The 15,000-nt window shown below is 39.5% G+C and overlaps 1 protein-coding gene across 1 annotated transcript in view; it reads right to left on the bottom strand.

Moving 5' to 3' along the window:
- The window catches only part of LOC137971158 (uncharacterized), a 12,099-nt gene extending 1,860 nt beyond the window's left edge, over positions 1-10,239 (bottom strand). Inside the window, exons 1-4 of the mRNA XM_068817902.1 lie at positions 10,171-10,239; positions 5,046-5,510; positions 3,998-4,106; positions 1-2,309 (exon numbers count right to left, since the gene is read on the bottom strand). The exon at positions 1-2,309 is cut by the window's left edge and continues 603 nt beyond it. Of these exons, the coding sequence (XP_068674003.1) occupies positions 571-2,309; positions 3,998-4,034 (1,776 nt within the window). The 5' untranslated portion in view covers positions 4,035-4,106; positions 5,046-5,510; positions 10,171-10,239 and the 3' untranslated portion in view covers positions 1-570. The remainder of the gene's footprint in view (positions 2,310-3,997; positions 4,107-5,045; positions 5,511-10,170) is intronic.
- Positions 10,240-15,000: the final 4,761 nt, after the last annotated feature.

The following is a 15,000-nucleotide window of genomic DNA, read 5'->3' as shown; positions in this document are numbered from 1 at the left end:
CGTGCACTGTTAGAGCTACATATTACGCAAGGACAGATGTGTTTCGTCGTACGAACGTGTGAGGACCTGTGAGCCAAAGGGCCTCTGCTGGTATGACTTCTGGGTGACCCCTTAAATGGCCTTAATGACCCCCCAACTTGAAAAAAAAATTGTCTGGAACTGTGCAGGTACCACAGGCAACCCAGTGTACCCTCACGGAGGGTCTAGTTGTTTTTAGATGACGTTCTCGTTCCGTTCCCGTCGTCGTTGCTTAAGCTCCCTGATGTTTCGCAGAGGACGGCAAAGAAATGTATAGCAAAATGTAAAACGCGACTCAGTGCGGAACGGTTGATGTTTTCTCATTAAACCGGTTGGTGTTGTGGCGTCACCGTTCCTGCTGCCGTCTTCGTTGCTATGGCTCCCCGTGGTAACCACCCAGAGAGGGACTGGTAGTCTGACTACAAGGAGTCAAACTCTAAGAATCTAACTTAAACACACCTACATTGACAGTTCCAACTGAAAATTATAATGAGTTAAGATCTAGTTTCAGGCAGCCACATTTTCTTCCTTGCAATTTTTTTTTCAGGCCACTCAACTGTTGAATTCGGATACCAATCGCAAGGTATGAGGGTTATCTTCTGAGATTTCTGATGAAAGGGCATCAAGAACGACTTCTAAGGGTGATGCTATGGCATATATTTTATGAGTATTTTCATGCATAGCAAAAATTATGCCAAAGCCACGAAGGCCAGTACCCTCACCGCGTTTTTCGAAGATCACCGCTCCCGAATCCCCTTCATCAACGAACTGTTTTCTTGCGTCAATGCACAAGCAGTTCTTGCGCCATACGCGCTTGCAAACGACATTACTAAACATTTTCTTGCGGGTTTTGCAGTAACAGGTCATCCCGTGAATGGGTTCCATTTCTGATTGACTTGTTTGCCCTTGGGCACATTCTGGACAAAAGGCGTGAGGTAGTCTGACATTAAATGTTGCATCTGGTTGTGCCTCGAACATAGGAGGCGCCAAAAACCCTGGGGCATCTACGGAGGGACCAACAACACGGCTGTTTTCGGTGTACCCTGTTGTTCTGCCACTCTTGCACAGGTCTTCAGCACTCATGGTATCTTTTACTGGGCAACATTCATCGTTGGGACGATCTCCTGTTCCAATAACTTTAACGGTTTTGAATTCTTTTAAACGTTTCACTTCGTTGTCAGTCAACTTAGCAATGGCAGCATCAACGAAATACTCTTTGTCATTCGTCCATTTGACATTACGTCTCAACCCTTTAGTGTAACTACCCACAACCCTTGGTTCTTCCAAACCCGCCTTGAAGGCATCTTCATGTTCCTCCGCTACCCTCAGTATCCTCTGTGAACATCTTTCGGAATATCGATTCGCTTCCTTAAGTTCCATCAGCCTTTTGAACTTCTCCTGCATTTCAAGTTTTCGGAGATTTTCAGCCCCAGAAATCTTAGTCTCCTGATTGCCGGGTTCAGTGATTCTGTCTATCCAATAGGCGTATTCACGTAAGTGGTACCTTAGATAGTTTAAATGGTCATCCAATCCAGGGTGAACAATCTCATCTCGAACAATGGGCCCATGTTTGATCACGTGATCACACGACAGCGCATATAAGCACACACCATCCCCCACAATGGCACCTAAGGTCCCACAACCTCCCTCACCCTTCACGCCAACGCTTGCTCCCAAACAAACCACGTCGTCCTGTTTTTGTGCCTGCTTCGGCTCCCAGATGTTTCGCGCTCCAACGCTATACCAAAACCCGTCCACCACGTCTACCGGGTAAGGTCCAAGAAAAGTTTCGAACTTGGATTCGCCCATAGGAATGAAACCTTTTCCTAGGACATAAATTCTTATACACGGATCACGTGTCTGTTGGGAGTTTGTCACTTTAAAGGAGGCCTGCACAGATGTGACGTTTCGATGTTTGTCAAACTTACTTAGATTTTCGTTTATTACCTCGCTGATTGTATCGACTTGAGACGCCTCCAGTGCAAGTTCGTGGGATTCACCACAAACGTACCCAAGAGGTGTAACATTCAGTACATTCGCTGCGTTGTTATATAGATCTAACCACTTTAATTCCACCTTCATCTTTGCAAAGCATTCTTGGGCGGCTACTTTTAAGCTCTCGAGTGCACCAGACTCGCCACTGAAAACGTAGAAACGAATCACCACCTGATCGTTTTCTTTGTAGGGCAACACACGCACGCATTCCTCGTGCTCATCTTCAAATTTCATGCTTGCTTCAATAATCTCTGCTTCTTCAGCTTTCGGTGGGGAGTCGGTAACATCATCGCTTCCTTGATGCAAGAAGATAACAAAGAAAAAGAGGATTGTCCACTAAGTTTGGCAACTTTGTGCAAGTTAAGCAAAGTGGAATAATCCTGGAAGAATTTGGAAAACATTAGACTTCCAATTTTAAATGCTCGGGCTAACGATCTTAATTTTTTTTTGTTCTACTTTTGATCAAATCTGTTTTGAGTAAGGATCACTTCCGCAGTTTCTCTGGAAATTAAGAAAAATCAGGGTCTTCTTAACCTTTAATATATCTTTCATAAATAGACTTCTTTTAGCTCTATTTGCTAATTGTCCATGTCAGATCTCAGAGAAAATCTCAGAACCACTCTTTTCAACTATCACTGTTAAATTAACGAGGTTTTGCCTGGAATTAGCACTCTCCAAAGATAAGTTGTTTACAGTGTTTATTTTTCTTTTATTTTGATTTTCGTTCATTTCCTGCGGTGAAAATTTTCTAACCTTTGAAGTTACATGACATTTGTCCATAAGAATCTTCTGAAAGTCAAAAAACTAGGGGTTACAAAGGTAGTTTCAAGCGAAGCTATGATCCTCGCAGTTATGAACGCAATTTTTGCAATTGCGTAGAGAAGCCTGAAAAATTCAGGACTTCAACGTGGTTTGAACCCGCTCTAACCAACTGAGCTATGAAGCCACTGACGTTGGGAGCTGGTCATTTGTGGGTTCTAATGTTCCCGTGAGGAATGAATCAATGATGAAATGATATATGAAATGGATCATATATGAACTGCCGATATGAAATCAAGTGAAGCTATGATCCTCGCAGTTATGAACGCAATTTTTGGAATTCTCTGCCACATTATGGAAATGATATTGCCTGACATTTTGAAGTGGTAAAAAGTTAAGGTCGTTCAGACGGTTTTGCCAATATCTGTAATTTGTCATTTTTCTAAATATAATCGATTAACTCTGACAGATTTTAACAAATATAGGGTATTCGATAGGAACTGTACGTGGTTAGAACCGAACCAATTTTTTAAAAAAAATACCGAAAGGGAACGCGAGAAAATTAGCAAATACTTTTACAGATTTGGTCACACAGATATCACAAAAATCAGAAAAACATGTGCGATTCAGGCTTTACGCGTCATACTAGTGCCCAGCTTGCACGCGGTCCTAAAACTCTGGGGACCCTCCGTAAATATGAAAGATATGCAAGTTTCTCAGCTTTCTCTGAGGATGGCACTTCTTTATTATGAACAGCTTGTGTCAGCCTCTTTACAGAAAGCTGACTATGTATAATTGGAATTGCAAAACAGTGGGTCTTGACAAGAGGAGAAATCTGGAAGACTTGGGGTAAAATATCCCCTCCAACCCACATATTAACTCTAATCTGGGTCACAATGGGAGGCACATGCTCTCACCACTTCACTATCCCTGCTCCCCTAGGGGGGCTAGCCCTGTACAATTCGAGCAGAAGAATACCCTTGGATCATTATTTCCTGAGTAGCTTATTTTAGAAGGCGAGCAGGCTGCTTCAGCCTATACACACTCTGCAAGCTATGAAAACATCACACAGCATTGACTGATATATGCTACACAAGACTGAAGAATAAAACTGAATGAGATTTACTGCTCATAAAAGTAATTCCGGAATTGCGTGGTTCGGCTGCACTTCACAGTAAATGCTGTTTGTCCCTAAAAGTAAGGCTACAACTAGCAAGCCACTCACCCTTATTGACTGTACTGCTGAAGAATTTATTGTCCATTTCAGTGGTTGAAAATCACTGGTGTCAAATTCAAAAAAGAACCCTCCAATGAGAACGAGAAGCAAAGTCTTCCTGAAATAAATAACAAAACCATGTCAAACATCAGATTGCAATTGAGCAGTTCACACAAGTAATGAATTATGGTCTCTGTTGTATTTTGGGCCTTTTTGTTCATTGCCATATTTGGGCATGCCCATATATGAAGAGCCTCCTGTAAAGTTTTCTGTGTGTTCTTGGGCGTTTTCCATTTACAAAAAATTTCCATCGGGTGAAAAACGTGTTCCATTTAACTCAGGTCCGTTCGCCGCCCAGTGATTGCGATTTTACGTGCCAAATTTTTAAAATGTGGCCGTGAATAGCCTGAAAGTGGTGAGACCTTTCAAAAGTTGTACATGGAACACACATCTCCAACGGGAAAACAGGACTACCTTTTCAGAAGTTCCGTTTATTCCGGAAATTTTTCAGTGGAACGAACCAAAAACGTGTGTTCCATTTACATCCCAACCGGAATTTCCGGAATTTCTTGGTAAATGGAAAACCCCCTTATAAAATTACTTCAGTTGTTGTGTTCAACGTTCGGGTGTTTCTTGTTCTCGAGTTGTTATCAGCTACAAAATAAAACAGTCTCCTCAGTGTAACCAGTAAAGAAAAGAAATATGGTCCTTATGAAGAAGCACTTTTTACTATTATCATGATCGGGTATTCACAGTCAGGCTACATTGTACGCAAAGCATGACTACATGTACTGTAAAAACCCGCAGATAAGCCGCACCTTTTTTCCAAAAATCGTGGCTAGAAATCCGGGGTGCGGCTTATCTGCAGAAACATTTGAAAAGGGTGTCGTGAATATTTCAACACCAATTTCCGTTAACTGAAACTTTTATGGAAAAGTATGTAAATGAATATTACACAAACCTACAAGGCAGTACTGGTCATTGCTTTTGTAAGTTTGTTGGCTCTTAAAAGAGCCATTGCTCATGTAAGAGTAAGCTTTAATATTACAGCGCTTACAGTTGTCGCCCCTAAAAGCGTTCAACCGTCTTCGTTCACAGATCCGTCACACTGCACGGAATTTCCATTCCCCAGCAAACCTGTTTGCAGCGTTGACTACGGCCCGTAACTTCAACAGTAATCGATCCTTCAGGAGCAAGAAAATACCACGCTATTCTCGAGTATTCGCATGGTACATGGCCCACTGTTTCTTCGCTGTTAAGCACTTTGATAGCAAATTGTCGAACAAATAGTCTTGTGTCAACTACTGATGAACAAAGTAATGAAGACCCTGTTACACTGGGCAATGTTTCATGCAGCTTTATCGCTTTGTGTTAAACTCTTAAAACACCACGCTGCTTCCGGTTTCCATTTTTCTATTTCCGTGTCCGATATACTGCCTGGTTACTAAGCTTCGAATGTTCCGTTCACGCTCCTGTTGTAATGAAAAGATCTATGGAAAAACTGTGTTGAATGAAGAAATTCCTGTCAACAAATACCAGAAAAAGATCAGTCATATGTCAAAGTTGGTAGAAACAATGTTCATTATGTTAAAGTGCGAAAATTGTGGGTAAGACTTTTAAGTATTTTCCGTTTCAATGTTAAGGACGGTGCCTATTTAATAATTCAAAGACAGTTTTGCCCCGGGTTATGATTATGCAGGAAATGTAGATCTTAACAAGTGTTATTGAAATCCAAAAAGAAAACTGGGGGTAACCACGCATTTTTCAAAGATAATTGATGAATAATAATTGTAAAAATCTTTAAATACAAATGGCGTCCTTTCTCAAATTAAAGCTCAAAAATACATGGTTACCTCCGATTTTCTTTTTGGATACTAAGAGAACTTACCAAGATCTACTTTCTCCGGATAGTTTTAAACCGCGCAAAAATATCACTGTATTAGGAAGGGCCACTAGTTTATAAGTAATTATATGCTATTTCGTGCTACCCTCGTTAATACTTACTTACATCACTGATACGAAACCAGAGTATCTCGAGATGCGCAGAATGTATGCGCAATAACAATAGTAGGCACCGTCCCAAATACTGAGTTTACGTTCGATGAACAGTGGGCGATGAAGACGACTTCTCAAGACTCGACTTTTGATTTCTTTCAAAAACTTTTTTTTCCAAAATTTGAGCTGCTAAATTCAGGGTACGGCTTATCTGCGGGTGCAGCTTGTCTGTGGGTTTTTATGGTACATGTATTTTAACCAGTTTTAAATTTCCAGATGCATGTGGGTATTTTCTTTGTACTAAAAATGGAAAGCAATGAAATTTTGCTAAAAGCCCAACTAAATGGGATAAGAGAGGTGTACATGATTTCAAGCATAATTTTAAACAATGAAATTATTTTTCAGTTAGGTATTCCTGACCTCAAAAAACCTCAAAACCCTCAAAATTCAATTTAAACGTCAAAAGTTGGAATGAGCAGTTTGATTACCAGTACGTATTTTCGTCTGGTGTAACTTAACTCGGGTGTAAGGCCTGATTCATCTTTCCTTTTCCTAAGAGAGTACTTTATTAAGCTGCAGCAAGTATGTCCTCCACACATTCTTAATCGGAGTGCTAGATGTCCTTGGGAGATGTTTGAGAAGAGTGAACTTATGGATGTTTAAAGTCTGAGTACCAATATTTGGTGATTTTGATTTTGTATAAATTACTATTGATAGCATCACAATTTGTCCCAGGACACAGTTACTGCCACTGACTATCTGTGGTGATCAGATCAGAGCCTCTGTTTTGACTAGAAATATTGGTGTGATTTTTGATTCTCAATTGAATGTCTAGTGTCCAGTGTATGTAAGGTAATTTTTTTTCACATTTGTAATGTACCTCATATAAGAAAGTATTTCAGCTTGGAGAGTGCCAAAATTTTGGTCTGTGCATTTGCCATGTGTAGGTTGGATAATGAGAATGCATTGTTAATTGTACGGACTTCAAAAATATCTCACTGCAAAACTTTAAGCTGTTTTGAACTGCACTGCATGTCTAATCTTGAGCAAACAGAAGTATGATCACATAACTCAAGCTTGAGCTTCACTGGCTCCCTTGCTAGTCAGCGCTTTTTTTAAAGATACTATTATTGACATTTAAGGTGCTTAACGGGCTTGCACCAATGTATACAATTAATTTGCTGAACAGATGTGTACCATCGCGGCCACTATGATCTTCACCTAGGAGTTGTCTGAACTCATCATGAAACTGTTAAAACTAATAATTTGAACTACCTTAATTGAGCACATGTTACACAGTCATGGCAATAAAGGCAACTTCTTGATTGGTATTCTCATCTGTATCAGTACCAAACAGCAGCTACTGAATAGCCAGTGCTTGATAAAGCAGTCAGTATCAAACATGTACTAAAGAATTAGCAGTGACTATTGTCTGCTTTGATACAAACCTTTGTACTTTTCAAATGTTAATGTGGACAAATTAGAATTACAACAACACAATTTACATGAAAAAAGCACTTAAGACCATATCAATGCAAGGTCACCGGCCGCCTCACGGCCATTCATTGGCTAGGTCACTCAGCAAACAACTATAAAATGGCCTATTACCATAATATTCTTTGTACATCCACCCAAATTCTGAATATTAAGCATTGTTTAAAATTGTTTTCTCTTGGGACCAAGAGAAACAGGAAAGAATGCTTGTGCAAAATTTGGGTGGAGAAACAGAGTATTATGGTATTTAACTATCTAACTTGGCCAATTGTATGTATTTTACCATTTTAAATATGGTGAAACTGACAAAAAGGCAACAATTTAATACATTTTATTTCTATAATAATTAAGAGTAAATGGCTTATCATCTGAGATTGAAAATACATCTCCAGAAAAAGAATCACTCTGCTGTAAATGATGGAAATTATTTTCAACTAAAATAATGTCTGGTACACCAATTAACATCAAAACATCTTTATTTTATTTAATTTCATATACAAGTATATAAATTGCTTCCAATTGATAATAATTTAATTAAAAATGATGAATCCCATGTTTTAATATCTTTTACCTGCATGCGTATAATTGCAGTCAATGACATAGCCACACATTGTTTACCAGCATACTGTCCAAATTTTCTTGCATTAGCTTGACTAAACTCTGCACAAATGAATGAAGGGGTAGTTTCTAAAGAAACTGTGGTGCTGCGTCGGTGGGGAAGTAGTATACAAAAATTTGGTTTTATCAACGGAGTTGATAATGTAAATTGGCCACCGTACAGAGATTCTAAAAGCTGACGTTTCGAGCGTTAGCCCTTCGTCAGAGCGAATCGGAAACGCTCGAAACGTCAGCTTTTAGAAACGTCAGCTTTTAGAATCTCTGTACGGTGGCCAATTTACATTATCAACTCCGTTGATAAAACCAAAATTTTTGTATAAACTCTGCACAAATTGCTCTTGTTGGATCAACTATACCAAACAAAGTGGGTCCAGGATTCTCCTCAACATCATTAGCCATTCTTAACAACAAAGCCACGTATACAATAGAGCCCAAAAAGTACACAGCTAGAGTAAGTAAAACTATTATCGGTCCTTGTATTCTAGATAATACCATCAAACTTTAAAGCAGCTTTTGTTTTAACAAAATTGTTGTGGATACCAATACAGACATGGTATTGCTCAATCGTTACTCCCATATTGGAACTAAATCAAACAAAATACAAGTTTACAGCGTTGTTCTTACATTATTTTGTCCGTTGTTACCTCAACGGGCATCTGCAGTTTTTGCCTCAACAGCCAACAATCAATGGGCTGAATGTTACTTAATTAAGGCTTCCTTAGTAGGAAGCTCTTCTTTGTCCTTCCCTTTCCTGCTTGCCTGTGTGTTTTTTCTGTCTTTTGCTTTTTTCACGCTCCTTCTGTTGTTTTACTGTGGCGTTGAAAAAGCGCAGGTCAAGGGTAAGGGTCGAGGGTCAAGGGTGAGGGTCAAGGGTACGGGTGGGGCTTGAGGGTGAGGGTCAAGGGTAAGGGTCAGGAATAAGGGTCAAGGGTAAAATGTTAATTTTAATGAAACTAAAACCTTTCTGACTAAGCTAATTTATCCTATGGTAAAACGGCTATTTAAAGATGTCTTCCATATGGCCCCCTATACAAATTGAGCATACGGAACGCCATATCAATAACACATACTTTTTCTTAAGATTGTAAAAAAAACTGCAACCTTTTGATAACTAAACTACTTCATGATTGAACTAAATAACACGTGTAGCATTTATACGTCCAGAGTTCTCGTAGGAAGTAGCAAGGATTGACAGGCCTACACAACTCCTTAACAATTAAGAGTTTTGTTCCATTTTTTCGGTCTTTGACCTCTTAAAAAGCTTTGCTCTTACAAGCATGTCTTTTAGGGATTTTCCCCTTTTAAAAGATATCAGTGGTGGCTCTTTGAAAATTTGCTGTAGAGAAGGCTGGTTTTGTACCTAGTGCCAATTTTTTAATAAAACATGTTTTAGGCTTGGCACTGCCGGGTGATACTGTGTCACAAAGGGCAAGATATGTTTAGGGCTTTCATTGCTTTGCTTCAGCACTGCTTCCCTTTCTGTGAATTTGATGTCTGATAGGAGTGTCTCAATCAGATGTTTCGGATAGCCTCTAGCACGGAGACGTTCTCTTTCGATCTGCGTCCGCCTCAAAGAATTATTTTATGAGAGTTATTCTTAAACGTTTAACTAAACGAAACCTGTAACTGCACACTGACCCTCACCCTTGACCCTCACCCTTGACCTTACCATTGACCCTCAACTTTACCCTCGACCCTTGCCCTTGACCCGCGCTTTAGCAACGCCGGTTTTATTGATGTATTCTGTCTAATTCACATTATGTACATGTAACTTATAATCCTTTCAGCCTAGCCAGCTGGTAGCTCGTTTAGCTCTGCTACTCTTCTAAATGGCTTGGCGCTCATCTACGCCGTGTTCTCTTTCTTATTTGATAGATGTACATATTATTTATAGGAGCGCCAATAAAGTTATTGTTGTTGTTGTTGTTGTTGGAAGGTTCTGCTTAATCAAGGAATCTTAAAACTAACGAAACGAAATTTGCGTTGACGATCCATCGCATCTGGATAACAAAAATGCGATCGACACCGGTGCAAATCAATAAAGCGCTGACAACTTAGGATAACAAATAACTTACCTTTGTACAGCTACAAGGCCGTGGAAAACTTTTAAAAAAAGGTTCTTATCTAAACTTCACACCAGCGAGAGAAAACAACGCCAGAAGACTTGAACATCTCCCCGCGCCACGCAGAGCACAAAGTCCTTTGTTTACCCGCTAAGGTCTTTGGGAAGAACGTTTGATATTTGCTTCATGTAAGCAGTCAGTATAATTACTAAATCGAAAATGGTTCAGCGTTGTCTGTTTAACAAATAGATTCCATGTTGCCGTGCGTCTGTTCAGTAATAGACGTTCTTACCGCATTTTGACGTCATCTGTGATCTATTACTGAACAGACGCACGGCAACATGGAATCTATTTGTTTTATATATAAAAAAAATAAACTTCATTCGCATAAAAGCTGATGGTGACGTCAATCGTGCAAAATGAGAGAATAACTTGGGTTATTATATAAGTCTCTTATCGACAGCGATATTCGTCATTACAGTGGTCAGAATTTGTTGTGGACTCATTCGGCTGCGCAAAGAAAGAGCAAAATTGTTGCGCGCCTCGTGAGTCCCCAACAAATTTTGAACACTGTGATGACGAATATCTTTGTCGATAAGAGTACAGACAACGCTGAACCACTTTCGGTTTGTTTTATTATTCAACGCTAATGAAAGTTATTTCAGAGCGTGACCAAAATCATGACTTAAAGAAAGAGCAAGCGTTGTCTATTATATAACTTTCTCGCAAATGATTGGTTTATTTCCCAAAATGGGCGTTCCTGATTGGCTATTACATTGCGTGACAAATTGACGCAAGCATAACGCGTACAGCGTTGTCCAGACTTTTGTCGTCAACGGCAAATTAGCCAATCAGATTTCGACATTACAAGCAATTGTGGTAAAAAAGACAGATTGCGGTGGATATAAACGCCGACATGATCTCTTCTCTAAATGAACGATTATCGTTAATTCGTGATATGCTTTGAATTTACTATTATCGTTAAGTTAGGACACCATTTTCCAGGACTAGTGATAGTAGAGAAAATAAGGAAATTAAAAAATCATATCCGTGATTGATAATTTAAGCCTAAGCTTTGATTTTGAAATGTTTAGATTCGCCGTGAAGTTTGGAAACCGACCTTTTGCAGTGTTAATATTGCTTGTTGCCGAGTGATATAATACAGCATTGTCAAATAGTGTTTACCATAAATATTGACCCTGAGCAGCTAGTGGTGAGGTGGTCAAGCGGTTAGGTGCCGGGTTAATAATGAACTTGAATGAATATTCCCAGGTTCGAGTCCTACGTCCAAACACTTGGGTTTTCTTTCAAAAAATATGACCATTTTCCATTATCCATATCAAGCTTTCAATCTTATATACTAACGATAATAGTAAATAGACCAATTCGGCTAACTCAGTGTTGTACCCAATTCAAATCTTTTGGGAATAAAACGTTTTGTTCCAAGTATTACCATATCATTTAAATGTGAATGCTACATTATCATGCAAATGCAATACACAAAGCATCTTAACCCCTAGAGATTTGAATTGGGTACAACAATGATCTAGCCGAATTAATCTATTCATAGCAAATTACGAATTAACGATAATCGTTAAAGAACCTTACTCACTCACTTTACATTGCGCGCCTTTGTTGTTGTTGCTGTTATCCAGAAAATTTGGAGCATCTACTTCCATATATGGGCAACTATCGTTGAGTTATTTTTGCACTCGAGAGAAAAATTAGAACAATTTCGTCGGGGGAACAAAAAACACTTCGAAGATCCTCGAGGAGGATTATCCTGTGAAATTAAATGAATTTCGATCAGAAAAACAGCAGAATACCCTCATTTTGAGCGCTTTTCTATGAAGCGTGGAGATACGTCTGCAGTGAATTCAAGAGGAAAATACAGTTTCTACGCGTGGTACTTTAGTTGTTTGAACTTTTAACTGGACCTTCATACTAAGCAAGCAACTCACATTTATTTTATACCCAAGCAGTTCGCAATGGAAACAACAAGGCCAGAGTTTAATTCGCTGCTAACGCGGTACTTGGTAAATCAGCTTAATGCAAGCGGTTAGCGGAAGAAACGGGACTGTGTATCAAACAACAAAGTATAGAACAAACTAGACGCTCCATGAGCGTAAACTGGGTTGCCTGTGGTACGTGTTGCACAAAATAGAGGGCAATGAGTTGGGTGGTATTGAACTGCAACCTTCCAGTTAATTTTTTTAAGTGGGGGGTCATTTAGACCATTTGAGGGGTCACCCAGACGTCGTGCCAGCAGTGGCCCTTTGGCTCACATGTTCTCCCGTTGATTATTTTGTAATGTCCTGTCCCGTTATGAAGTCTTTTACCTTTTTAAGCTTTGGTAATAAATTCAGTTCAAAGATGACATAACACGCTCTTGAGTAAAACTCACTCGTTTCTTCTTTGAATAGTCTGCAAAAAACTAACGGAAAATTGCTCTGACGGACATTTTCCTGCATGTCTTGCAGTTGCACTGAGCAAACGTTTATTCCACACACTAAGGAAGGACTGAACATGTTGTTTCCTTTTCATAATTCCTCTTCTTTTCAGTCTAATCTGATGCCAGGGCAAATTTGTTTTGGCTTAACGTTTGCACCAAAAGGTACCGTAAAAGCCGGGAGTTAACAGTAAAAGGCAAGCCAAAGGATACCCTTGGTGCCAGAGGAACTTTTTTCCAACGTTGGAGAGAACGCTCCTCGATTCCAAATCAACGCTCGAGGACGAAAAAAAAACACCCCTGGTCGCACAACCCTAGAACCTCATTTCCATGCGTAGAGACAGCTCAGATTTCTCGTCACGGTGTTGTCGTCAAACCAGTTTTGGCCGCCAAGCTGACGCACTGATTCCCACGGGGCGCAATGAAGCGCATCATAAGCATTCTTGATTGTGATTACAGTGATGGCTGTTCAATTCAACAGCTTTAATCATTTTGGAGCAATTTTAACGATGTTGTATTGATTTTTGGTGCGTAAGATTGATTTATTGGGTGAAATGTTTTCCCCTCACAGCGAAAATTTATTGTTGAACGTGTTTAAAACAGGATACTGTAATAGCTAAAAGCTACAGATCACTGCCTAAAGTGCAGAATGGACGACTTCGAAATGCCAGAACCTTTTGTCAGTCCTTACCATTTTTCGTCTATGAGTCTTCCGTTCTCACACACAGTTACAACAAATGTTGCGAGTTCAACGTTCTTAGTTAATTCTCACGACCGCTCTGAAACGAGCTTGAGTATCTGGAAGTGCTCTCATCGGCGCGAATCGATAAGTAAAATAATTTAACTACAATTAAAATGAGTCTTTTCACGTTGTCAAAGCCGTTAAAAGACGTGAAGGCACTGAAGCAGCACACGGACCATCGGAACAATTTGGCCGTTTCCTCTCGGGCGAAAGTCACGCAACGCTGCTTGTCACAACAGCTGTTGGGGAACGTTTTTTCGATTTGTCCAAGCAGAAACTCCCTTGAACGTAATGTACAATCAACGAACTAGGACAAATTCTGTGCCAATTTGACGACACGGAAATGAGGTTCTGGGGTTGTGCGACCAGACGCTCTTTTTTTTCGTCCTCGCCCTTTGATTTGGAATCGCGGAGCGTTCTCTCTGACCTTGAAAAAAAATTCCTCTGGCACCCAGGGTAGCCAAAAGACAGGTGAAGAAAACAATAACATAGCTTTTATGTAAAACTCTGCATTTCTAATTCTCAGCGAAAGATTAATGACAATCGATCGTAAAAACACTAAAATTTCTGCAGTCTCTGACGTCTATGAATCAAGGGAAAGGTCGTGATGTTCTGTCAAAAGGAAGAAACTGGTCACGTGCTAGGCAACCACAATGGTGCACGTGATCACCTTGTGTCAACGTGCTTGTTTACATTGAATGAAGTCAATCGTTCGTCGTCGTTTTCAGGAAAAACAACGCACGTTTTAGACAAGAAACGTCCGTCTTTTGTTTTTTCATTTTGTTGCATCATTTAACTGAATATTTGCATTTTATCTGTCGGGTCAGGATTCCTTCTTTGTTTGTTTTAATCAAAACAGAGTTTGCAATTGAAAATCTAAACACCTACGAGATGCAAAAACATACTTGCGAACACGTCAACCTTTATTGTCGCAAATTACAAAGCTGACAAACACAAAAGCCATGGAAATGGTTAAGAAATATGAAGTTTTTTACTATCTGAGTGTTTTTGGGTTAGATTAAAGCGACATAATAATATTGTTGATAAATTTTCGTGTTAACGAGTAATGTAAACAATCTTCGCATTAGTATGTCATAGCAATAAATTGGATTAACCAGGAACTTAAAGAAATATTTTTGGCTTCCGAAATAAACTTCATTTTACAAACATAGTGACAAAACAGATCTTTTTCTGACGTTAAAAACTATAGCTACCTATTAAGAACACGACTAAAACTGCCTGTCATCTTTATGCAAACTGCTCGGCGCGTGTCACATTTCAACCCACGCATGTAAATTAGTTGAGCTCGCATATTACACAACACAATGAATCCACAAAGGCCCAAAAAATCTCACAAAAACATTTCCAGCGAAGATTTTATTGAAACAAACAACATATTTGGCTCCGCCAAAAATAATTCTTGACTAACAAGAATTAATCGAATTTCCAATTGTTTTTTTACCAGAAGACTGTGCAGAGTTGAGTACAAATAAATATAAATAGCCAGACAACAGAAATCACAGATCCCATCGAGGTGTTCGGTTCCTTCTCTCTCCATATCCAGCCAGACAAAGTTACCACTGAATTTTCCAATTGGTTGCAGTGTTGTACATAACATTAAATATCAGCTAGCTGACTTTGACACGGCTCG

Source organism: Montipora foliosa, chromosome 9 (genome assembly GCF_036669935.1).
Source record: "Montipora foliosa isolate CH-2021 chromosome 9, ASM3666993v2, whole genome shotgun sequence".
Taxonomy (NCBI): domain Eukaryota; kingdom Metazoa; phylum Cnidaria; class Anthozoa; order Scleractinia; family Acroporidae; genus Montipora; species Montipora foliosa.
Note: the sequence above shows the minus strand (reverse complement) of the source record. Positions and strands in the feature narration are given on the sequence as shown.